General features: G+C 43.5%; 1 protein-coding gene and 1 long non-coding RNA gene across 5 annotated transcripts in view; one reads left to right on the top strand and one right to left on the bottom strand.

Moving 5' to 3' along the window:
- Window positions 1-25,959, top strand: part of MYZAP (myocardial zonula adherens protein) — an 89,732-nt gene extending 63,773 nt beyond the window's left edge. For 2 of the 3 annotated variants that reach the window (XM_082733766.1, XM_082733765.1), the window contains exons 11-13: window positions 3,792-3,875; window positions 17,084-17,184; window positions 25,019-25,959. In XM_082733766.1, coding sequence (XP_082589892.1) covers window positions 3,792-3,875; window positions 17,084-17,184; window positions 25,019-25,115 — 282 coding nt within the window. In that variant the 3' untranslated portion in view covers window positions 25,116-25,959. Of the gene's footprint in view, window positions 1-3,791; window positions 3,876-17,083; window positions 17,185-18,888; window positions 18,970-25,018 lie in introns of all 3 variants that reach the window. The other variant, XM_082733767.1, reaches the window with a different exon arrangement.
- LOC309866240 lies at window positions 15,143-25,011 on the bottom strand. Of its 2 annotated transcripts, XR_014312514.1 has the most exons (3): window positions 19,092-25,011; window positions 18,300-18,373; window positions 15,143-15,843 (listed from the first exon to the last, which is right to left on the bottom strand). It is a non-coding gene; the product is annotated as an uncharacterized lncRNA (long non-coding RNA). The 2 variants fall into 2 exon arrangements; XR_014312515.1 differs by lacking the exon at window positions 15,143-15,843 and having other exon boundaries at window positions 17,613-18,373.
- Window positions 25,960-26,301: the final 342 nt, after the last annotated feature.

Genomic DNA, 26,301 nt, shown 5'->3' with positions numbered 1-26,301 from the left:
CTTTCTTGTTTTATTTTGTTTTTATCCCTCGAGGATTTTTGTAAACACTTTTACATTTGGCAGTGTGCTTGCAGTGTCTGTGTCATATGCTCCATCAAATTGATATTCCATAATGTACCACCCCGTGCCTTAGTGCTGGACGTTAAGGTTATTTCCAGTTTCTGTTATAAATAATAGGAGCAAGAACATCTTTGTATATATAGCTTTTTTCCTATGTCTGAATTATATCCTTAGGATAAATTCCCAGGAGTGGGATTAGTGGGTCAAAGGGTATGAACAGCTTTATGGCTCTTAATATTTATTGCTAAATTGCCCAAAGGGTCATTCTAATTTACAATGCCACCTGCAACACACGAGAAGGGCTGCCCCTCCCAGCTCTTTCAGTGCTGATTTCTTTCGCCGGTAGTTTTGGGCGCATTCAATCGTTATTAAAGGGTAACTTGTTACTGTTTTTAATTATAATTTCTTTAATTATTATCAACATTGGACAGTTTTTCTTAAATGTGTTTCTTATTATATTCTGTTTTCTATGGCTTACTTTTTGTGTGGGAGGATTGTATTTTTTGGCACCAGGTGGAATTTAAAATATTTTATCATGAAAATGTCAGATGCACTCAGGACAGAGAGACTGATCGATGAAGCCCCCTGGACTCATGACCAGCTTCAACAAACAGCAAAACTTGGCTCTCTTTGCTGTATTTGCTCCTTCTTTTCCTCTTTTTCCCCTTCATGCAGTCATTTTAAACCAAATCCCAGACATCCTGCTTCTGTTTCCTATACACCTCACTATCCATCTCTAAAACATACGTACTTTTTCTTATATAAACATGATGCCATTGTTGCACCAAACAAAGTTAATGATAATTCTTTGGTATCATGCAATAATACCCATGTGTCCTAAAATTTTCTGGAATGTCTTTAAAATGGTCTTTTTTACTGAAGCCTTGCTTCAGTCAGTATCCAGGGAAGGTCATTTGTTTGGTGGTTATGTTTCTAGAGCCTTTTAATCTAGAACAGACTTCTCCCTGTGTATCCTCCTCCCCTGCTGAGTTTCCCGCACCAAGAGATGTTGTAGGAGATGTGTCAGTTGTCCTATAAATGTTTCTGCGTTCGGGAATTGACTTTTTGTTCATTAGCTCCAGCACACGGTGAGATTCAGTTTTCCCTTTCTTGGGGGCTGGCATGGGGAGGAAGCACACTTCCTGGTGCTGTGCTGTTTACTCTGTCTTCATGTCTGATTGACCCCCTTTGGGTGATGCTGAGGCCAATCCCGGACCCAGATGGGGACAGCTCAAAATGCAGTTGTAAAGTTCTTCCTTACCTTTGCCTCTGACTGGTTCATCTGTTCATTCATCTCCTACAATGAGCCACTTACTTCCTACGGATTGCACAATGGGGATTTTATTCTTCTGAAAAATAAAACTCTTTCCCTCCTTACCTAGGACTTACTAGTAATCTCAAAATGCAGTTTGTACAAGAAAGGCAGGCTACATGCCTTTAAGTCTGCCTCTAAGTTGCCAAGTTTCTAAGTAAGAAGTTGGTTCCCTAGTCATTCCCTCGTCATTGCTGTTGGTTTTGGTTTTTTGAAGAATCATAACATACTCAGGGTTTTAAAAACGTATTTATTCCATGTGTTTTACTCAATTACATTCGTTATTCTTTTTGATGCTAGAATTGTTGTAATCCTTAGCCCAAGGGAGGCCCTTCATGCATTTGTTTTCAGGCACAAGGTGTCTTGAGTTCCCCTAGAAAATTTTACCCCTTGAAATGAGCCGTTCCTCGAAGATGACCCATGTTTGGTTGGTGAGGGTTAGTATTTAGATGCCACAATCTGGATATGTTATGTGTTTATTGTTAAAATTTCTAAGCTTCTTCAGTGGACAGAATTAAGAGAGGAAAATAAATACTTAACAGAGGAAAATAAAATATTACTTATGAGTTCATACTAATGTTTTCATTTCAAACTTAACAAAACTTTTTATTTCTTTGATTTCACACTTATATTTCCTTCTTTTACACTGAAAACCTTGGTTCCAAACATTATCTCAAATAGTTTCAAAACAACACAAAACAGGGGCGCCTGGGTGGCTCAGTGGGTTAAAGCCTCTGCCTTCGGCTCAGGTCATGATCCCAGGGTCCTAGGATCGAGCCCCACGTCGGGCTCTCTGCTCAGCGGGGAGCCTGCTTCCTCCTCTCTCTCTGCCTGTCTCTCTGCCTCCTTGTGATCTCTGTCTGTCAAATAAATAAATAAAATCTTAAAAAAAAAAAAACACAAAACAACAATACTAACATTATTACCAACAGTTTTCCTAGTGAATAAGAGATTTCTTTGCAGTTCTGTTTTTAGAATACAGCCCACTAAAAACAGAGTCAAATTAGCTTGTTCAAACAACACTTGATTCTTTTCATCAACTGGATATATAGTTGAGCTCCTTTATTTTGACACATTTTCAAGTTTTCAGGTTCGCTTTTTTTTTCTTTTTGGTTTAGATTTATTTTTTGAATCTGTAAAATGTGCTTTCAAAATTAAATGTAGGTAACAAGGTATTACCAAAAAGTCTTTTCTTCTGCCTCTAATTTCCTTCTTTCCCTATTGGCAACTATTTCTTAATAATTAAGGTTTCTTTTTCCTTTGCAAAATTTCTTTTTGCAAGTGTATATGCATTCCGATGGTCTCCTCTGTTTTACACTAAAGCTTGCGTACCATATATTTTTTATGAAACACCTTATCTGCTCTAGAGATCTTCGCAGTCATCTGTTGTCATGATGAACCATGGTTTATTTAACCAACCACTTATTGATTGATGGAGTTCTGTTTTCTTTGTGTCTTGTAAAAGCCCAAAATCCTTTGTCCAGGTCATTTTGTAGTTTAGCCAATGTGTCTTTGGGGATCTATTTCTAGGAATGGGATTGCTGGGTCAAAGGGCAATGTGATTGTACTTTTGTCTTTTCCTAGCTCTGGCTAGATTCACTTCTAAAGGGAGATTGTGTGTCATTTTTGCACTGAGACGGATTTTTTTTTTAAAGATTTTGCAAATGCACAAATTGAATATACTAGGTTGTTGGGAAATTAGTGTTTTCTTCCAAATCACTGGTTACTGACTGAACCTGCACACTGTTCCCATGATTGCCTGTTGTCTACAGCATAGCCTGGAATGGAGCACCCTGGTTCCTGCTCTTAGGGCATCTGTGGTTTGTCTGTGGAACATGACATGAATGAAAAGCAGAGTTAGAGTAGCTAAGATAGACCACGTTGTAAAAACAAAGGCGAACACCCAGCTTGAGTCTCTGTCTTTGTCCCAAGCCACCTGAATCTTGGATCCTCTCAATTCCATTTGCACTTTCAGTGACAGTGACCCTGTTCCCAAATCACAACTTCTGACACCCGATTGAATGAATCTACTAACAGGAATAACAGTGTTCAATGTCTGAAATGCGGGCTGACTCTCGAATTTAAGCTGAGTATTTTATGTGTGTGTATGTGTGTGTGTGTGTACTCCCAGAGCATGCTCTCCGGCCCATACATGGGATGTTAATAAGGGTTACACAGCAAAATCAATTTGGAAACGTCAGGTCAAACAAACCTAATGGGGCGCGACTCCAAAATTATGTGGCCACCGAACCCTCTGTTCCAGGGAACACTCGTGTTAACACTGTTCCTTGAGACACAGAGAACCGAAGGGCGGGTTCTCATTGGAGGACAACCAAAGACATCTCTTCTGGTTGATTAACTTGTGTGTCTACCGTTGTGTGTGGTTTTCATTAACAGTACTTCATTTGTTTCTATCTAGATTGAATCATTGAAGAAGAAGGTGCAGCAGAAACAGCTCTTAATATTGCAGCTTTTGGAAAAGATCTCTTTCTTAGAAGGAGAGGTAAGAAGCTGTGTTTCTTTAAGTTGGTGTCTTCTCTACCATTAAATTTTATGTTGCCGAGCCTACTGCCGACACTTAATTAAAAATATGGCTGTTTCCTGGCCTTATAAAATTGATTGAAGGTTAACTGCCAGCACTGAAAATGGGATTCTGACAGCCAGTTTTTCTTTACCAACGACTCTCCTTATCCCAGCCTGCTGCCCACCTCTGCTTTTTGGCTTTCATTTTTCTTGTTCCAGAATTTTCTTAGCGAGTCTGATGAGCTGTTGAGTAACACTGATAATTTCCCGCATGTATGTAGGGCTTTATAACTTGGGAGGTATTTTCCTGGACATTCCTCTCGTGGTTCTCTCAGCAACTTTAAGAAAGGCAAGACAAGGATTGTTGTCTTTACAATAACAAATGTTTCAAAAGGAGGCACAGGGGAAAAAAAAAAATAAAGAATAGGAGGTCCAGAGGAAGCAGGTGGCTTTGCTCACGATCCCCCAGCTTGGGTAAGGCCAGAGCCAGGCCGAGAGACAGGGTTCTGACTCTGCTTCTCTGTGACACTGAGTCAACAGGTTTGGAGGTGACTCGATTTCACCTGAAACTTTGAGGATACTTAGTTTTCCCGGCTTTCTGGCTTTCTTGAAAGTCATTATGAAGATTTGGTGTAGGTTCCAGAAAAGGAAATTAAGGAGCTGGAAGAATCTTAAGGGCTTAGGTATTAATGGAAGCAGAAGCCAAAATCCATTCGTGCTGAAGGCTCTTCATTAAGAGCTTGGCATCGAGCCCCTTCCTTCTGAGCCTCATGAATCTCTCTTATCTGTGCACCTCAACGTAGTTCTTCCCCGAGGAAGACAGCTCGGGAGACAGTGAGGAAGGATGGAGACAGGACAGAGAGGACACTGGTGAAGCAGCTGGTGTTCCTGGGGGCTATTAATGGCTTTCCACCCCCTTTGTATAACTTGGAGGCTAAGAGTGGAATCAGACTTGCCCAAGTTTGAACTCTGGATCTGCCTCTTATTAGCTGGGTGACGCTCGGGAGGTTTCTTAGAATCACAGAACGAGGATGGTAAGTGCACCTGCAGGTGTGTCACGGGGCAGCGAGAGTGCAGAGAAAGTGCCTGGCATGTTTCTTAAGAGGCATCCCTAGGAATTAGATTGTATTTCTCCCACTATATAGGCGGGGAGACTGAGTTTCAGGGGCATGAAGGAGCCTGGCCAAGGTGATGGTAGAAATGGATAAGCCTGAATTCAAAGCCTGAACTCTTAATCGCTATGTTTGTGGGAAGAGTGAGCCGCCTTTTCATTTGCTCTGTGTTTGGGGAGCTGCCTATAAAAGTCATGGCCCACAGGGACCTGGCGGTAGACTCAAGCTCAAGGGTCTTGTCAGGACAGCTGAGTAAATGGGCACTTGCCCTGTCCCCCTCCTCCCTTCCCCTCCGTGGTCCCTGGGTGCATCTCCTGCCTTACGTATGGACGTTTCTAAGAATGTCCTCCCAAATCAGAACAACCCATGGGAGGAATCACACCTTCTTCCCCAGTGAGATCAGAGAGGGGGTGTCCATGTGGGAGCCTGTGGGTCCAGGACAGATGAAGGAGGTGCTGACAGGGGAGGCAGTGCCCACCAGCCCTCTCCCTCCCCCGGCTCTGCCCCTCAGGACAGCTCTTCTGCAGTAGATTATGAAAGCGTGAGGGGATCCTGTGTGTAGAGAACATTCCACATGGAGGTTTGTTTAATGCTCGACTTCTGAAACTCCTGTCTTGCCCGGACCCCGAGATGTGGATATTAGTCCACAGAATAGATCTGGTGAGTGATCCCAGGAAGCCCCAGTAGAGGAGGGGTGGGGCGTGAGTCAGGAAGAGGATGGTGTCTTGCTGAGGAGGCCGCCACTGTGGGCAGCCGCAGTTCACTCACGTTGGGGGACTCCGGGAGACGTGACGTACTGGCCTCGGAGTTGTCCTTAGCTAAAGGTCAGAGAGCTGGGCATTGATCCACTAACACCCATCTGCCATCGGTTGAGGCCTTGCTTCTGGGTTTATGCGGCAGCTATGGCCTGCCCTGAGAGCCAGGTACAGTCTGGTGGTTAGAAGAAACCCCTAGGCAGAGTCACAAGTGGCAGGTCAGGCAGTGGTGCGTGTCCAGAGGGTATGGGCGGGGCCAGCAGCGTCTGCGGTGTGCGTCCAATAAGCAAGACTTTGAGAACCAGTTTTGCTTGAGCACTTAAATCCTGATTATAAATTTATTTGATTAAATTTCCATAAGCTCTTTAAATCCCACTGTGAACATACGTAGTATGGCTGATTCGTTTTGATCACTTCCTACGTCCACTTAAACCGCAGATGAAACACACACAAAATAAGGTACATAATGACAAGATTTAATAATATGTTTATACTTTAATTTACTCTAAAATATGAACTATCTTGGGTGTAGTTTATTTCTTCATTGTTTCTGTGCTTATTTTTTGTATCTTGCCAAAGCTGTTTTACTTATCCCCCTGTGTTCTCAGAGTTGACATCACTGTAACACTTTCCAGACAGGAGCAAGGATCTTTCAGATCCAAAGATGACAGAACAGCTTTTCTGAAAGGTCAGAGGGTGCTGATTCTTGTGGGAGTGGGGGGTACCCTCAGGATGAGGTGGCTTCAAGGTGATTCAAGGTCAGGACCACTTATCATGATGCACTGACCTAGCTGTCAGAACTATTAAGAATTTACATATTCCTTATTAATATTTTACTCTACCTTGTTGGGCCAGGTAGAGATTTTACCTTCTGGGAGATAAGAGGTTGAGTTCGAGTACTTGGCTTTCCTCTTCAGGCTGCCTGACTAGTTTATCATGGTACAAACACACTGCTGACTATTGGTTCCTTGTTAACTAGTGTGACCACTAATGGCAGTAGATCTCTGCCACTCTTTCCTCCTGGTTATTGTAGGATTACCAACGCCAAGTGGTCCTTCAGTGGGCCCTAAGGTCCTGGGATGACCTGATTCCTTTTGTTAGTCTTTCTTACTTGACACGGAAATTTTATAAACATACACACAATTAATACTCTATAAAAGAAATATCACCTTATATATTAAGGCTTCCTAGTTTTAAAAATCAACATAAATTGTGACCTAGCATTTTATGATCACCCTTCTTTCCTATTAAAGTATCTTCAGGGGGCATCCGGGTGGCTCACAGGGTTGGGCCTCTGCCTTTGGCTCAGGTCATGGTCTCAGGGTCCTGGGATCAAGCCCCACATCGGGCTCTCTGCTCAGTAAGGAGCCTGATTCCCCCTCTCTCTCTGCCTGCCTCTCTGCCTCCTCGTGATCTCTCTCTCTGTGTCAAATATATAAATAAAATCTTTAAAAAACAAAACAAATTGCCCTATAAATCTACATTGTCAGGACCAAGTTGAAACAATTATTTTTTAAGAAAGTATCTTCGTGTACACTTCCTAGGAACTTTCCCTTTGAGAGACACTGTTGAACACAAGGCATTTCTCAGACTCACCTTGTTTCCATCATAATAGTTTCCTTCTCCTCCTCCTCTTTTTGATTGTCAATTGTCGCAACTCAGCTAGGGAGAGTTTTCCTCCATCAGCTTCTTTGCCTGTGTAGCAGGGCTCCTGATCCTTTTGGGTTCATTCTTTTCATCCTCATTTTTGTCTTGTTTCAACATAGAGTATTGGCTTGTCTCCACGGAGCCATGGTTTATTTTAGTGGTGAGCTATACTGAGAACTACTTGGGCACGGGATTTGGTCATGGCTAAAGCTCTATGCCTACTGTTAAGCCAGTTCTAGTCATGACAGAACTGGGGTCAATAGGGGTCTTCTTGAGATTGTGAAGTCACACTGACATTTTCCAAATTTAATTACATCACTTTACAATACGGGTTCTGTTGGCCACTAAGACTTTCTATGCTCTTGGCCTTTCTAACACTAGTCCTTTTTATACCACAGCTTTCCATCACCTGCTTTAATCCCTCTTGATGCCAAAAGTGATATTTCAAATATCTTTGCGAAGTTGTGATAGACATACCTGGTAACCTCTTATATGCCATCTTAATAAAGTAGCTATTTTTTATTAAGGGCCTAACTGCAGACTCCAGAGTGAGGCTGCCCAAGTTCAAATCTCAGCTCTACCACTTACTGGTTATGGGATCTCCAGCGAGTTACTTAACTGCTCTGGGCCTCAGTTTGTTCATCTGTTACGGGGTGTCTTCTCTGAAATGGTGTCTTCTCTGTAGACTTGTTAGGAGGATTAAATTAGTTAATATTAAGTGATTCAAAAAGTATATGGCTCCTTGTAAATGCCGTATGTGTTTACTGTTTTCCCAATTGTCTGGGCCCCAGGGTCTCCTGTCATTGTCATGGATACATTTTTCCTCCTCCTCCTTCTCCCCCTCCCCCCACTTTTCCTTTTTAAAATAGAAAATGTGGATACTCTTGGTCTCTGAATCCATCATTGGTACTTCCTGAGGATTACTTATCAAATTTTGAGCCCCCCAGTCCCACCAGATCCCCAGAAGTTTGCTCTAGCCTGGCCCCATCAGACCGGATTTTCATCAACCAGCTCAAAATCTTTCTATACAAAAATACGTCCATTCTTTTATCCTTATTCCCTATTTACACTTGCCCACCTCCTGAAGAAGGAGTATCTTATTCCCTATTTCTAATAGAAGCTTGTTACTGAACTCAAACCACAAGTATATACCTCCGTAATGTTGATCAGCTTTCCGAAACTCTGAACTGATTCCATTCTTCTCTGCTGAAAATCCTGAACTGACAGCAAAATTCAAAGGTCAGAGGAAAGGAGTGCTACGTCTTGGTTTTGTTCATCCTGCACTTAATGTGTGTTTTATGGCACGTAAACCTCCCACGTGTCCGTTGTGCATGACTGGGACTGTTACTCATTTTCCAGGGTACTAGTGGGGCGGCAGCACTGGGCACCGGGGCTCCACGGCCGCATTTTATTGAGCAAATATTCTTGTTTAGTGCATGTGCTATGGCTCCGTCTGCAAGCTCTCCTGGGCTTGAGGGAGTTGGGGGAGGAGGTGGCTGCCGTACATTTGTGACATAATTTCCCAAAAATGCCAAAAGATGAGGTACCAGGTCCTTCTTTCCTGGAAGGCCTTCAGCCTCTCGAGCTGCATTTCCCATCTAAACACGAGGGGGCGGTGTTTGAGAGCAGGACGACCTGGGAACTGGAGGTACGGTCCCAGAAGGAAGCAGCCTTTCAGGGAGCCTGAGCCAGGTCTCCAGGAGGCTGCCCTTCCTGGGTTCACCCCAGATCCTGGCTCTTTTCTGTTTCAACTCTTTCTTAATACGTCCTCCTTCTCTAATTCGTCTCCTACTGCCCATATTCAGGGCTCTCGTCTTCTCTGTGTTTTGTTTTTGTTTTTGTTTTTCTGGTTAACCTTATTGATTTTTTTTTTTATTATTATTACATAAATAAACCTCATCCATGTAAAGTGTGTAGTGACAGATGGCAACTAGATGTATAATGGTGGTCATTTCACAGTATATACCAGGAGCAAATCATCATGTTGTACATAGGAAACTACTACAATGTGATCTGTCAATTACAGCTTAAAAAAAAAATGAAGTATCTAGTTTGGGGACTTTTTGACAGTTGTGTGTACCTATGAAACCACCGCGCAATCCAGATACGGAACATTTCCACCACTTCCCAAAGACTCCGTTTCCCTTTCTTGGTTCTACTCCAGGCAGCCAGTGATCTGTTTTTCTATTTTCAGTGGGAGGGGTCACTTTGTCACTTTTTGTCACTGTGGACTTGTCTGCATTCTCTGCAAATGAAATCCTACAGTGCGGACTCTCGCACCGAGCGTCTCCCGCACCGCATGATGGTTCTGACCGCATCTGTGTCGTAGGCAGCCCCCTCGATCCCAGAGCGGCAGGCACTCCGCTGTATTTCTGTCTCTACGCGTTTGTTCATCCACATTCGGGTTGTTTCCGGTGTGGGGCTCCTGTGAATGAAGCTGTGGTGAGCATTACTGGGCAAGTCATTACGTGGACGTAGGCTTTTACTCCCCTGGGGTAAATTCCTAGTAGTGGGCTAGCTGGGCTCAATAGTAGATGCAGGTTTAACGTTCTAAGGAGCTGTTAAACGGTTTTTCACAGGGGCTGTAGTCTTCTGCATTCCCAACAGCGGTTTGAATGTTCCAGGTTTTCCACATCCTCACTCTTAGTATCGTCAAGTCTAATTCAGCTATCCTGCAGGGTGCGTGGGTGGTGTCCAGTTGCGGTTGGACTTGCATTTTCCATAGTCACTGGTGATGTTGGGCGTCTTTATAAATGCTTCTTGGCCATTTACATATTTTGTGTTTTGAAGTGTCTGTTCAAATCTTTTGCCCACTATTTTATCAAGTTTTTAGTTTTCTTATTATCGACTTGTAAGAGTTGTTTTTATATTCTGGATATCAGATCTTTGTCAGATACATGTATCGTGAATATTTTCTCTCATTTCATGACTTTCTTTCTTTCTTTTTTTTTTTTTTTTTTTATTATGTAAACTCTTCCTCCAACATGGGGCTTGAAATCATGACCCCAAGATCAAGAGTCCCATGCTTTCCTGACTGAGCCAGCCAGTCAGGAAATTTCATTTTCTTCAAGACATGGTTTTTGGCTTTTATTTTTTGATAAAGTTGTTTATAAATTTTTTCTTTTACGGTTTATGCTTTTTGTGTGCTAACAAATCTTTGCCTACTACAAAAAAAAAAAAAATCAGAGATTTTCTCCTAGGGTTTTCCCTAAACATTTTATAGTTTTGGCTTTTTAATGGTGATCTATAATCCACTTGGAGCTAATTTTTGTGTTTGGTGTGAAGAAAGGGAATACATTTTTTTCCCATGTAGATATCTAGTTGTTCCCTTTTAGTGATCCCTCTTATTTGTACCCCTCTTCTTTGATCAGACTAGCTGGGGGGTTATCCATTTGTTAATGTTTTAAAAAACTAGGATAGCTTTTGGCTTTGTTGATATTTTCCATTGTATTGAGTTTTGCTCCAATATTCATTATTCCCTTCCTTCTAATTATTTTGTATGACTTTCCTCGTCTTTTTATAGCTCCTTGAGGTGGACATTAGGCCATTGATTTTAGAGCTCTCTTCTCTGTTACGATCAGCAGCTATAAATGTCCCCGATCACTCTGCTTCAGTGGCACCCTTCAAGCAATGACAGGTTGTATTTTCATTATCATCCAGTTTGAAGTATTTTCTAATCTCCTTTGAGATTCTTCTTTCGACTTATGTATTATTCAGAAGTATGTTCAACCTCCAAATATGAGGTTTTATTAGATTTGTTTTTTGATTTCTAATTTAATTGTTATGGTCAGAGAACATATTTTGTATGGTTTAAATTCTTTTAAATTTATCCAGACTTGTTTTATGGCTCAGCACATGGTTTCTCTTGCTTAGTGTAAAAAAAAAAAAAAAAAAAACAGTTTGCTATTTTTGTGTTCTAGAATATCAGACTTAGGTGGTTGTGATAGTATTGTTTATCTGATTTATGTTCTTCCTGATCTTTGTGTAATTGACAACAATTACAGGTGCTGACAGAGGGGTGTTAAAATCCATTACTATGGCTTTAGACCATCTACTCTTTTCCTTTTTTAAAAGATTTTTATTTATTTGACAGGCAGAGATCACAAGTAGGCAGAAAGGCAGGCAGAGAGGAAGGCAGAGAGGAAGGGTTGCAGGCTCCCTGCTGAGCAGAGAGCCCAATGGGGCTCGATCCCAGGACCCTGAGATCATGACCTGAGCTGAAGGCAGAGGCTTAACCTACTGAGCCACCCGGTGCCCCTTTAGCTTCAAAATACATGAAGTTAAAAAAATAAAAAAATTATACCTATACATTTTTGATTGTTACGTCTTGGTAAATTGGCCTTTTCATTATTATGAAATGTTGGTCCCTGCCTTGTTCATATTCCATCTTGAAGTCTCTTACCGCGTGTTATTAATATAGCTGTTCCTGCCCTCTGAGTTTACTGTTTGTACAGTGTATCTTTTTCCACCCATTTATTTTCACCTGATTGATGTCTCTGTATTTAATGTGCATCTCTGGTAGGCCATACATACTTAAGTCTTGCTTTTTTGAAATATATTCTGATAGTCTCTCTCATTGGAGTATACGGTCCATTGACCTTTAATAATCGGTATGACTGGATTTAGGTCTGTCGTTATTTGTTTTCTGTCTACGCCCTCTGGTTTGTTTTGCTTATTTGTTTGTTCCCTTTTTCTTGTTTTCTTTTGGATTATTTGTTTTTTAGAATCCCATTTTAATATATCTATTGGCATTTTGCTGTGTCTTTTCTCTAATATATTAGCCATCACTCTGCATATCACGACATATTATTAACTGTTCATAGTCCACTTAAAAGTAATATTGTACTACTTTGTGTAAAATGTAGAAATCTCTCAAGATATATGTCCATTTACAGCCCCCCCGCTGTCATAGTTATTATAGGTATCACATTTGCATGAATTATAAACCCACAATACATTGTTATAATTTTTGCTTTAATAGTCACATGTACTTTAGAAAAATTAAGAGAAAATACAGTCTTTCATATTTACTCATACAGTATTTATTTCTGATGTTCTTCACTCATTCCTGAAAAATCTGTATCTCTCTGTTATCAATGCTCTGCAGCCCGAAGACCTTTTATGTAGCATTCTGTATAGGATAGCAGCACGGGGACAAATTAACTTAGTTTTTCTTGATCTGAAAGTGAGCTCTTCCTTTCACCTTCATGACTGAATCACAGAGTGTTCAGGGACAAGTTTTTTTCTCTTAGTGCTGTCTTCTGACTTCCATGCTTTTTGAGGAGACTTCTGTGGTAATTCAAATTATTGTTCTCCTATATATAAAACAAGATTGCTTTCAAGATTTTTTTTCTTTATGATTTTCAGTAGTTTGAGTAGGATGTGCCATGGTAGATTTCTGTTTGGTGTTTGCTGAGACTCTTGGATTTTCAAATTTATGTCCTTCACCAAATTTGGGCAATGTTTACCCATTATTTGACTATTTTTCCTGCTCTAGCTTCTTTATCCTTTCCGTCTATGATTCTAGTATCCCTATGTTAGGCATTAGAAATTGTCCCATATGGGGTGCCTGGGTGGCTCAGTTGGTTAAAGCCTCTGCCTTTGGTCTAGGCATAATCCCAGGGTCCTAGGATTGAGCCCTGCATCGGGCTCTCTGCTCAGCAGGGAGCCTGCTTCCCCCTCTCTCTCTGCCTGCCTCTCTGCCTACTTGTGATTTCTGTCAAATAAATAAAATCTTAAAAAAAAAAATTGTCCCATAGTTCCAGGAAGCTCCATTTATTATTTTCAATCTTTTCTATCTTCATTTTATTCTTATCAAAATGATTTTTTTCAAAAGACTTATTTTAGAGAGAGTGCAGTGGGGGAGGGGCAGAGGGAGAGAGTCTTTAGCAGGCTCTGCACAGAGCATGGAGCCACACGTGGGGCTCCATCTCACGACCCTAAGATTATGACCTGAGCTGAAACCAGAGTGGGTGCTTAACTGACTGTTCTATCCAGACACCCTTGATTGAATGATTTGTTACTAGGTCTTCATGTTCCCTGACTCCTTCCTTTGTCATCTCCCTTGTTTTCTTCAGTCTACTGACTTTTTAAAATTTCAGGCAGTGTATTTTTCTGTTCAAAAATTTCCATTTGGGGGCACCTGGGTGGCTCAGTGGGTTAAGCTGCTGCCTACAGCTCAGGTCATGATCTCAGGGTCCTGGGATCGAGTCCGCATCGGGCTCTCTGCTCAGCAGGGAGCCTGCTTCTCTCTCTCTCTCTCTGCCTGCCTGTCTACTTGTGATCTCTCTCAGTCAAATAAATAAATAAATAAATCTTTTTTTTAAAAAAAATTTCCGTTTGGTGTGTGTGTGTAGTTACTACATCAATTAGTAATATTTTCTCTTACCTCACTGAGCATAGTTAGAATAGCTGCTTGAAAGTCCTTGTGTGAAAAGTCCAACATCCAAGTCCTCTTGGGATTAGCATCTGTTGGTTCACTTTCTCCTTGGAAATGGATCCTATTTTCCTCACTCGTCACAAATTCAGTAACTGTGGATTATATCCTGGACATTGGAAATGTTCTATTGTGGAGGCTTTGGATTGTTTTACTGTTCTGAATGGCGCTGAGGTTTTTGTTTTAGGTAGTGGATTTGGTTAGCCCCACCTCCACCCTGCCGTGCTCTACGGGGGCGATGGCTCAGATCTCGGTTCTGTTCTTGAAGCCTTGGCTGCAAACTTCTTTCACACATGCATGGTTCGAGGGGATCTGCCAGAGACTTGAGTGGAGTCTATACACAGAATTTAAAGTTTCTGCCTTCTCTGACTCTCCCCTTTTTGGCTTCCCCTTTACTCTTGGCAGTCCTGGTTATGCTGGGCTCCTTCTACTGTTTTTTATCTACCAGCAAGATGATCTTTCTGTTGAATTTCTTATGCGTCTGTGCCGCTGCCATGATGACTATACTGCTCTTGGGCAAAGCTGCAAACAAAAACAAACACATGAGTGTTTGTTCTCTTCTAAGCTTGTCACTCCCCCCTACAGCCTGCCTGTCCTTGTTCAGTCTCCAAAGACCGTTAAGAGATGGTTTTTTTTTTTTTTTTTCTTTCCAGAGTTTATAACTATTCTTTGCTGGAGGATCCACTGATTAAGGGCCCGCCCTCAGTGCTATAAATGTGGCGCTCACCCCTTGACCTAGGAAACTGTGGTGACCTCCTTGACGAATGAAGGAGTTTTCTTTCCTTTTGCCCAGTTTTATTTCCTTCCAGGATGGTTTCCACCTGGAAGACTAGTGACTGAAATAAAATTGAGTGTTGACTCTGGCCTTAATAGAATTGGGTACAAAGTCCTTGTAAAGGCAGATGTAGCCCTTTCTAACTCTCTCTTGCTACCTGTATGCTGCAGCAAGGTGCTTGCTCTCAACCCGGTAGGTTCCACAATCCTGGAATACTCATCCCTTTGTTTCTTTTACTCTCTTTCCCCTGCCTAATGCCAGCAAACCTTCATGGAGTTCACTCATTTTCCCCATCTTGAGTTTGGCGTCCTCTCTGACTTCTCACTTAACATTCGGTGGGTCCCTCTGGCATGGGACTTATGGCTTTGTTATCTTCTGCTTGGTTGTCTGAACCCCCACAAGACCAAATTCAGGGGGTGCCAGTCATGCCCTAGTTCTTTAACAGCTAACCAGCTCCCCTCAAGCTAACTTTACACACTACCTGATATGTAGTTGATGCTTTTGTTTTTTGCATTTAAATTTAAGAGTACAGGTTTTCATTTCTGCTTTTGGTGGGGGGTCTGGTGTGCGCACACACAGTTCCTCTGAAACAGAACAAAGGATTTGTGGCTCCTTGTCCCCTACGCACTGTGTTCAGTGTATCGGTAAGGCGTATTTACTCACCTTGTCTTCCTTTCACGCCCCCTAACTATAGGTAGTCAGCTCAGAATCATGTGAAATTATTAAACTCTCCACTGAGAAGAGACAAGGCGGCGGGATTTCTGGAGCTTGCTGATGGGCAAGCCTCTTCTGCCTTTGTCTTTCTTAAGAATGGGGGAATCCAGACATTGCTGGGGAAGCTGTGTGTACTTGAGTGTGTGTAAATGTTGTACCTCAGGCAGTAAGCCAGCAACATTCTCCCATCCTGAGCATTAGGTGATAAATCTGGAGCCCATCCCTCTGTCCCGGCTCACGAGCTGCTAGGGAATCTGGAATGCACTCTCTCCCCATCTACCGTGTCCCATTCCCGCTGAAGGGATCCACAGACCTTCTTTCCAGAACGTGAGTGAGTTCCTGAGTTCATACCAGAGCCTGTGCTCTGCTCCGTGTCGCCGCCCATTCAGAGCAGAAGCTGCTGAGCTAGAACGCCACATTCTTCCTTTAGAAACAAAGGAGTTTCTTTTTCAAAGAACTTTCCTGTGTTCACTTAGTGTCTTAGAAGAACACGTGAGCTTCCGGTCCACCTGAAAAGAAACGACAGATGCTTTCATCTTTTTCTAATCATGCAGATAACATGCTCCTTATAAAAGTATTTATGCACTGATTTATTCAATAAATATTTATCTTGCATCTCTGGGCATGCCCTGCTCTGAGAATATAGCTAAGAAGATAGACTGAATTTTCATGAGGCAACACCTATCTAACAACAAGTGTTGGTGAGGATGTGGACAAAAAGGAACCGTCTTGCCTTGTCGGGGGAATGCAAGCTGGTGCGGCCACCGTGGGGAGGTGGGTTGGGGGATGGGCGAAATAGGTGATGGGGATTAAAGAGGACACTTATGATGAAAAAAAAAAAAAGTTAAACTAGTAATATGCAAAAAGAGAAAATGTAGAAAAATGACAGAAAAATATAGAAGAACTTAAAAGCTCAATATCCCCAAGATAACAGTGGTTGAATCTCTGGATTTTGTGTATGTTTATCCTTTAGGCATCAAGCACCATCGCTCTTCCTCTTCTCATTCCAATAGCCTTAACCCTCTTGCTCCTTTGTCCTTCATTTCCCCCATGGGGCATATTTCCAATTCCTGAGCATCTAATCATCAACCTATGTAATGTTTGGCTCTGGCCTGAAAAAAAACTGTTTAGAATGCTAATTTTAATCCCAAGGAGCTTGTTCTACTTTATATGTTTGAGATTCTGAATTTTTCCAAACCCATGAAATACTAATTATTAAGTTATAGAGGTATTTCCCACTAAATTAAACTAATAGACTTACTCATTTTATAGTTTAATAAGGGAGTATTAAAACATGAGCTGTACCTTATTTATAATTGCAAGAAAAGTGATAAATATCTAAATGCCATCAATAAGAGACCAGTTAAATAAATAATGGACATCCACCCAATGGAACGCAATGAACCCACTACAACCGCTTGCTGACCTAAAAAGAAAACTAGTACACATGGCAGGATAGTCACAACAAATTGAGTGAAGAAAACCCCAAATTAAACATAGAAAAGGATATTTTGTTTGTTCCCATTGATGTAAAATTGGATACATATGTGTGTACATGCACAGAAAGCTCTCTGTAAGGAAGCAAGCAATCTATTTCTGTAATTCCTACTGTGTCAGATGCTCAGTAAATACATTATGATAGATGTCCGTGGTATAGGGGAAAATCGGATGACACGTATAAATTGTATCATGCATGTTTGTGGGGGAACCTATTTGCTTGACTAAAAGTACTCTTCTCCTCCTCTCTAGAATAACGAACTACAAAGCAGGTTGGACTATTTAATAGAAACCCACGCCAAGCCTGAGGTGGAGACCAGAGAGATTGGAGTGGGCTGCGATCTTCTCCCCAGGTATTTGGGAATTTCCTATTTTCCTGACTCAAATTCCTCTCTGACTTCAGAAAAATACTTTACGGGGATGTGATTACCAGAACTGCATTCTTTCTATCAAAAATAGTTCTGCAGGGCGCCTGGGTGGCTCAGTGGGTTAAGCCGCTGCCTTCGGCTCAGGTCATGATCTCAGGGTCCTGGGATCGAGTCCCGCATCGGGCTCTCTGCTCGGCAGGGAGCCTGCTTCTCTCTCTCTCTATCTCTCTGCCTGCCTCTCCGCCTACTTGTGATTTCTCTCTGTCAAATAAATAAATAAAATCTTTAAAAAAAAATAGTTCTGCAAAGATAAACGGCAGCTGGGGGCATTGTGCAGGGCGGAGGGGGTAGCAAAGAGAAGCCTGGGGAAGCCACGTCCCAGAGAGAGAGACATGGGCGCTGGTGGGAAGTGAATGCACTGGTTCCTCTGTCCACTCATTCATTCACTCAGCAAACATCTGCTGCGCACCTTACCTGTGCCAGAGGCTTAGGGAGAGGAATGAAGTTAGGTTCCCAACCCACAGTCTGGGAAGGGAGACAGACACAGAGGCAGGCATTTACAACACTGCAGGAGGGACCTGCAAGGTGCTTTGGTAGCACAGAGGAGGGAGGGTCTAAAGCTTAAACAAATTCATCTCTGCCCCGGAGCCATGACACAGTCCAGCACTGGCTCAGTGTCATGAATAAATGGAGTTGTTTCAGGCATGACAGGTGAACAAGGACCACAACCTTGTTGGTCCAGTTGCGCTCTGAGCTCGAGGACTGACCTATTTGTCCTTAAACTGCTCCACACACCCATGCCTGGGTCTCTCCTTAGTAAAATCAGAATCTGGGACCCAGTAACCCACCCACCATCTCCAGGTGCTTGCAGCTGTGCTCGGCCCAAAGAGAACGTACAACAAGGTGAGAATGAGGATGCCCTTGGCTGATGGCTTGTGGCCCGTGATTTGGGTAACCAAAGTCCCAAAGTACCCCAACTACTGTGTGTAGAATTCCCGTGGGATCACGGGGCCACAGAAGTACAGAATCCTGGAACCCTGAATGGTTCGATCTGGCGGGAAAGGGTTGTGAGCCCATCACTGAGCTGGGATGTCAGATACCTTGGATCTAGTCCTCGCGAGCAGCACGATGCGATCAGGCCGGACCGTCTTTGCTGGAGCCTCCATTTCCCAGTCTGCAAAGTCAGTGGTTTTGAGTAGATTTTTCAGGTTTAACAGGCTCAAGCAGGGAAAAAGATACGTAAATAGACTCAAGGTCTCATTAATATCAGGGGCAAAGTTCATAATAAAAATATGGCCGAAAAGAACGGTCATGTCCAGGGCCTCCTTCTGATATATAAATAGTTTGGCCATTTCTCTCCTCTTTCATTTTTCAGGAACCAAGTCGTTTAGTCCACTTTAATTGCCCACATAATAAATCTTGTTTGGCTTAAGATGGGTGCAAAACTATGTCTGAAACCAATAAATTGTTTGTTTTCCAATTCCCACATTTTGGCTTAAAACAAGGTTTTCAATTTGTAGGCCGAAGGATAGCCTGAAGCAAACTTTTATGGCTAAGTTATGAAACCACAAAGCGGTTTTCATAATGGAAGTGCTGACAGACCCTTAACTTATGGCCATGGTGAACTTGGAAGCCACTTCAGCATCTAAAAGCAGCTTTTCCATAAATGTAACATTTGGTTTCCCCCAGGATCCATCTTAGCACTTTCACTGCGTAGGTCAGTCAGCAGAGGAAATGAAAGCTACGCGTCTGCATTTCCGAAAAGGCAGGGTAAGGTTCCATTCGTTTCCTCTCCGATATTTATTAAGTGCCTACTATGCGAAAGGTGCCACACGGGTCTGAGTGGCAAGGAGCACGGGGTCTTTAGAGAATTCAGAGCAGCAGTTTCCCACCTGTGCTTCTCTGAGCTGCCTCACTAGGCTCCGGGCTCCATGCTGGGGCTCAGGGGGAGACTCAGGGTGCGGGAGGGGAGCAAAGAGCTGGCCTGTGGGGACCCTTCCCCTCCTGAAAAACAAAAACGACACAAAACCGAGAAACGCAGCTTTTAGTGTGTTTTAGATGTTGGATCCCAAATAAGATTTTGTTTGAATAAAGAAAATGGAACCCCCTCGTTGGGTTTAATCCCCATGTTTGATAGATCCCAAAATTGAGGCTCAGAGAGGTAAGTGATTCACTGGAAGCCACACAGCCAGGATTGGAAGCAAGCCTTTGGAGTCCTGGTGTGGTACGTGTGTCATTTTAAAATAATAAACAGGGTTGCTAAATTGTATTGTGAATGTTCTAACAAAATTCCTCGTCCTTTTTTTTTTTTTTTAAGATTTATTTATTTGACAGAGATCATAAGTAAGTGGAGAAGCAGGCAGAGAGAGAGGAAGGAAAACAGGCTCCCCACTGAGCAGAGAGCCCGATGCGGGACTCGTTCCCAGGACCCTGAGATCATGATCTGGGCCAAAGGCAGAGGCTTAACTCACTGAGCCATCTAAGTGCCCCAAAATTCCTGGTTCTTACTTGGACTTTGAACTTGCATCTAATACAAGGTCCCATGGTGTTTTCCAGAATATTTTGAAAATGGCTCCCTCCAAAATGTTTTAGATCAAAGTACTGCATTAAGTCTTTCTTCTGCAGATGAATTTTGTTCTACCTGTTCTCTCACAAAGAACCTGGCAGTGTAGTCCATTGGGGAGCCTCAGGCTGTGGGGCTGCGCAGCCCAGCCAGCTGCCGGCCAAGCACAGCCTTAGGCAAGCACTTAATTGCTCTGAAGCCTTCATTATTTCATCCTTAAAGTGGGAACAAAGAGGACAATACCAAATCTCAGAGGGCTTCTAGGGGGACTAAATGTATATAGGGCATTTAGCATGGTAACTGGTTAAGCACTTACTTAATAAAGAATAGCAATTATTACTATTAACTACACCAAGGCTCTGATTTTTCTTGTAAGACAATGCATCAAATAGAAGTGAATTTGGGGGTGCCAAGACAACTTCATTCACTTTTTACTGGTGGTTATAAGTGATTTTGCTCAACGGACCGATGGTGTTTCAGTATGCATTAAGCTCTCCAATTAAACTCTCCCTGCTTTCGAACCATCTAGACAGTGCATAAAACTCTGGAAGGCCCCGCGATGGATGAGGCCTCTGTCAGCTGAGATGTCAGAGTAGTCCTGGCATGTTCCAGTGCTGGGCACACAGCCTCATGGGACAGGAGCGGGCCACCTCGGACTCATTTCTCCCTCCACCTGGAGGCCTTTTCGTGCTGTCCTACTGCTAACAGCGTCTTCCTTACAATTACTGCTGCTAGAAAAATTATGCTGGAAAAATTCAAAATCAGCCTTTACTTACAGAGCCAGTTAAGCCCCTTTTGTGACCTCCTCCGCACACTGCCACCACTTCCCCAGGTGTGCCAACTCTGTGGACTCCAGTGGACAGGGACCCTGGGCTCTCAGGCCAGTGCCCGTACAGGACTAGCCTGGCACTTTCTGGATGTTCCATAAACCTGTGTTGGAGGATCTGCCTCTTGCTAATATCTATAGCTTTTTCTCAGTTTCTCAGCCAGAACTAGAAGATTCTGACCCCCTCGGGAGTCTTCTGGGCTGGTGAGATAGGACACAGGCATAAAGCGCCCAGCAGGATGGGTGCATTTTCCTATTTCCGTTAATGCTGCCACCACCTTCCCAGGTCCCTGAGGTTGGTTCACTCCAGACACCAGTGCCCCCAGGATAGCCTCAGTGCCCATACAGGGCTGTCTGTCTCCTCCCTTCAGTCCCACTGTCACCAGCCTGCTGGAGACCTGGGCCCTCTAGGTCTAGTCAACTGAAGAACACCTTCTGCCTCCAGTTTCTCCTCAGCTCCTTCCCCTCTTCATCCAACCCTTGCAATCCATACGTTTCTAGAATGCAGAGATCTTACAGCAGAGCAAGGAGGGAGGGAAGGGGGGGGGGGAGAAGGCATTCATGGTGATTTCAGAGGCTTTTAAACAGCTATTTTTTAAAGAAAAGACACAAGAGTTTGATTTAAAGGTTCGATACATGTTAGTGAAAGCCACTGAGAGCAATTTCCAGCCCGCTAGCCTTCCTTCAAAGAGAAAGATGAAAAACAAGAAAGAAAAAGAAACTTTTTCTCCTTGCCCCTTAGTGACACTTGGTCCCCAGCAAGCTCAGAAATTATGTCTTAATGGGTGTGATGTAATGAAAAATATTCCCTGTGGTCATAAGTGCCGGGCACATAGTAAGTGCTTTAAAGTGCCAACATGTTCATACTTCTGTTGTAGAAACCAGAACACAAAGTAGTTTTTGTCACTAATTTGCTGACTCTGCTGTTGTTTCCCCCAGGGGACCTGCCTCTTTCTGGACTAACAGGTTACCAATAGCCTAAATTTGTTAAAGAAAGTGGTTGAATTTCAGTTGTGGTTCCAATCATTTGTGTTCTTGAAATCCTGTTGTTTCCTGGTCATCAACTCAATAAAATACCTCACTGCTTTTTGAAAGGCTGAGATATCCGAGCCTCTTTTGGAAACCCAGAAAACTCACCTTTATGAATATTTCTGCCTTTTACAGGCTTTTAGAATATTATCACCAGAGACCAGTTCTGCTACGTGGAATTTTCATAGTGGTTGGCAAAGTCACCATCTGGCTTCTGCCCCAGCACTCCACTAAACTGACCAGTCACGTCCCTGGGGACCCCTGAATTTCCCAGATCTTGTGGGCACCTCTGTGGCCGGTGACACTCGGACCACTCACCCCTTGTCCTCTGGTTTCCTTCAACATCCGTACATTTCGTGACAGCTCTGTGCCTGGCCTGAGGGAGCTGCTGGAGTCATGAAGATGAGTGTAGTTTTCAGCCTTCAGGAAACTATGACTTAGTAGAGGATGTGCAGACCAGAGGGGGACAATGCGGTGCTTCCAGCGGTGCGTCAGAAATCTAGGGGCCTTGGGTGGCTCAGTCGGTTAAGGACCTACCTTTGGCTTAGGTTGTGATCCCAGGGTCCTGGGATCAAGCCCCCCCATAGCATCGGGCTCTCTGCTCAGTCGGGGGCCTGCTTCTCCCTCTCCCCCAGCTCATCCTCTCTCTCACGTTCTCTCTTGCACATGCGCATGCTTTCTCTCACTCAAATAAAATCTTAAAAAAAAAAAAAAGCCTATATGACAGTCCTTTTCAAGGTCTATGTGGGGAGGGTAGTTTGGAGGGTATAGAAAAGACATAATGAATCTCTTGGGGAGAGACCTGTGAAGTTTCGAATTTCCCCCAAGCTTCTAATACACCATGAAGCAGCTGGAAGCCATGGTTGAAAATCACCGCAGCGTAGTGGGAAATGTTAACAGCTAGGAAAGTTTAGCAAAAGTGGACCTCGTGGAGGCAGAAAATTTGAGCACCACTGCTCTCGGAAATGGACAAAAAGCACAAAAAGAAAGGAAAGATCATTTCGATCCCTGGAGTAGGGAATCTGGAAAATTGTCATACGGGAGGTGATGTTTGGTTTAAGTCTCGAAATGCAGGCAGAGATTCATCAGATCCATTGGATTAGGGAAACAGTCAAGACAGGGGATGGCATGAGAATGGCAGTGTGGCTCCGGTGACCATTGTGTTTCTTAGCAAGGCCAGACAGCAGATACGACAGGAGATGGCAGAGGACCTCTAAGACCGTGCACAGGAGGCTAGATTTCATCCTAGAAGCAATGGGGAGACTTGGAAAAGTTTTAAGAATGGTATTATTGCTTCGCTCGTGAGGAAGATCTCAGACCGCAAACTGGGTAGAGGATTTGAGGAGGAAGACCATTTAGAACACTACTCCAGGATTCAGAGAGAGGTTCTGAGAGCCTGAACCAGGGCAGTGGCTGAGGGAATAGAGAAGGCATGACAAAACAGTGAAGGAGGCAGAATCCACATCGCTTTGGGAATGACAGGCTACAGGCCATTCAGGGAAGGGAGCGGACTCCTATCTCATACCCACCACACCATTATGGGGAGAAGGAATGTAGCTGCTGTAACAAAAGCCCACAGACCTCAGCTTGGCAACATCAAGACTGATTTCTCCTGTTACAGAGCAAGGCTGGTTGACATGGGCCTCGCTGCAGTCATTCTGAGCCCGGATTCTTCCAGCTGCTCACCCTGCCTGGGCTTTGGAGTCCTCTTGGACCCCCCACTCTATCTTCTGCACAAAAGGGAAGAGACTGGGCAGGGAGGATGATGTAAGAGGATTGTATGAGTTAAACCTGGAAGAGAAAATTCTCTCTTCCAGTTTCATAGACATCATTTCCGTCCTTGTAGGCACATGGCCCATCAAATTGCAAAGGATGCTGGGAAAGGTAGTTATGAGTCCAGGAGGAAAAAGAAATGGAAGATTTTCTCCATCTCAGCCACCAAATCCTGGTTAATTCTACTTCCCCAGGATCTCCTTACCCTTTCCTTGCTACCTGACCTCCAGTGCTACAGTTAGAATTCAAGTTCTCACGATCTGTCTTCCACATCCTAAATAGCAAAAAAAAAAAAAAAAAAACCCCAAAAAATACCCTCACATTCTGCCAGACTAAGCTCTCTGCAGTCATCCCTCAGTGAAGCTGAGGAATCTTGCTCAAATAAAAAGATGAGCATATCCTGCCCCTCCTTACAAATATTTAGTGGCTCTGTGTCCCCTTCTAAACCCCTTAGCGGGGCACACAGAGCTCTTCACCGGGCCTTGTCTTCTGTCACTTTCCACCATGAACTCTTCGCTCCAGTTCTGCCAAACGTGTCTCCTTTCCACAGCCACGGCCCCTGTGCTCACGTTCTGCCCTTGCACACCCTATCCCTTCTGCCTGAATTCCCGTCTCCTCCTTGACCACTTGAGGCACGCCTAGGCACCCTGCAAGATTCCCCTCTGTGCACATTTCCAGATGCCCTCCTAAGTGCTGCTAACTCGTTCTGCCCTCAGTGTGCCCATGATATGTCAATTCTTGTATTGCTCACGGTCCTGACAGGCCAGGAAGACCGAAGAGTGGCACACTCTGGGGCTAGTACAGCGGAAGTGGTTACCAGCCTGGGCCTGAAGAGGCAGGGGGAGGAAGCCAGGAGGACAGACAATGGGGACAGCTGCAAGCTGTGACCTTTGCTAGGGGAACTCCGCCAATGACCAAGCTGCAGTCTGGCCGGGAGGGAACACAGGTCCTGACCGCTCTGTCCTTCCAGTCTCTCATCCCCTGCTGCCAGTTCCCAACTGGTCAGAATCAACCGGAAGCTAAGGGGTAAGGGAGCCCATTGATGCTGACCGCTGAAACTGATCAGTTCAGTTTCCCAAAGGCACAGAGGTGGAGACAGGGGAGAGTAATCTGAACGGGCAAATGGAGACTATCCAGCAGAGTTCATCACGTGTCTCTTAGAGCACCTAACACATTATTTATGTACATCTGTTTCCCACTAAATTAGGAGTTCCTTAAAACATGTTTTGTTTTTGTTTTTGTTTTTGTTTTTTTGTTTTTGTTTTTTTTTTTTTTCCTGAATTATCGATGCCTAGCACAACCTTTGAAAGTTGCTGAAGGGTTGCCTGGGTGGCTTAGTTGGTTAAGTGTCTCATTCTTGATTTCAGCTCAGGGAGCCTGCTTAAGATTCTCCGTCTCCCTCTCTCTACCCCCCCTTCAGCTCTGCGCTCTTTCTCTTGCTCTCAAATAAATCTTACAAAGTTGCTAAAAATAAAGGCCCCTCTTCTAATACTTAAATGGAAAATTCAACTATCAGTTTATAAAATTGTAGGGTACAGCGCTGGCAAAACCTTCCTGGAGTTGTCTTATAATGAAGAGTATGGACAGTTTTGTTCCATCTTCCTGACTGGCCTTTTCTCGTTTCTCAGCCCAACAGGTAGGACTCGTGAAATCTCGATACCTTCCAGGAACTACACTCCATACACACGGGTCTTGGAGTTAACCACAAAGAAAACACTGACCTAGGCACGTGGAGACACACACTTTGTACGGATGGACAAAAGCCCTAGAACCGTGCGGCTCGAGGTTTGGGAAGGGAGGCTTCTGCTTCCTCCTATCCAACTTTCAGCCAGAAAGGAGACTGCTGAGGTTCTGATCTACTTCTAAAACATGAAGGAAAAGTGAGGTAGAAGGGTGGGGGCAGGAGAGAGAGCTTACAAGGTCATATTTCAAACACCTAACCATGCTTTACTGGGCCATCATTAGCTTTCCAAGTAGACACTGAAATTCTGTCAGGAGAATTCCCTCACAATTGATTTTCTGGTTCGCTAGCCTTCGGTTGGGAGGAAAAAGGGCATTAATTTGAAATTTCATGTTATTCACACCAGGATCATTTGTTACAGCATGAAGGTTTTATTCACCCATAAAAGTATTAGAAGCAACGTTTCTCTGGTGCCAAGAAGCCTGTCTCCATAGGCACAGGGGCACCTGGGGATACCTGACCCTGCCAGGGAAGGGCGCTCACTCCTCTTGGTCCCCAGGGTCTGTGTGGGGTTGTGGGAGCCACGGGTGGCGACTGGTCTCTTGTGGGCACAAGTGCCTCATTCTCATGTGCTAATCCTTGGTTTAATTTGTGCCTTATGCCTTCATGGGGCTCACTGAAGTCAGTGTATTTATTTCACCTGTGGTTTTATCTTCCCTTTCTCACTTTAACTGAAAGAATTTTTTTGTATGTTAAGACTGTTATGTGAAAAGGTAATCATTGAATGTTTTCAGTATCAATTTTTTTTAAAATAATTTGTTCATGCATGTTCTGCTCTGATATAACCTATGTTACATATGTTTAATAAATGCCATATATTTTGTTCTACCTACATTGTCTCTGGATTTCATCTATGACCAGGTAGCAGGAGTAGAGAGCAGAATGGGGCTCGGGAGTGTTGAAGTCAGGGTATGGTGATCTTTCTTTCAGTACAGTCCATAGAGGTATTTATAAACCTTAAGATAGGGGTGTGTGTGTGTGTGTGTGTGTGTGTGTGTGTGTGTGTAAACCCTGGAAGTTGTCTAGTTAACTCTAATTATTACATAGTAATTTTATCTTCCTGAAGTGAGAAACAGTTTTGTATGCAAGTTTTTGTCCTAAATTAAAAAAAAAAAAAAATCCTATAATAATGCCTCTATCAATGTTTTCATTTCAATCCTTCTTGGCCTT

The sequence above is a fragment of the Mustela nivalis genome (assembly GCF_964662115.1).
Source record: "Mustela nivalis genome assembly, chromosome: 6".
Taxonomy (NCBI): domain Eukaryota; kingdom Metazoa; phylum Chordata; class Mammalia; order Carnivora; family Mustelidae; genus Mustela; species Mustela nivalis.
Note: the sequence above shows the minus strand (reverse complement) of the source record. Positions and strands in the feature narration are given on the sequence as shown.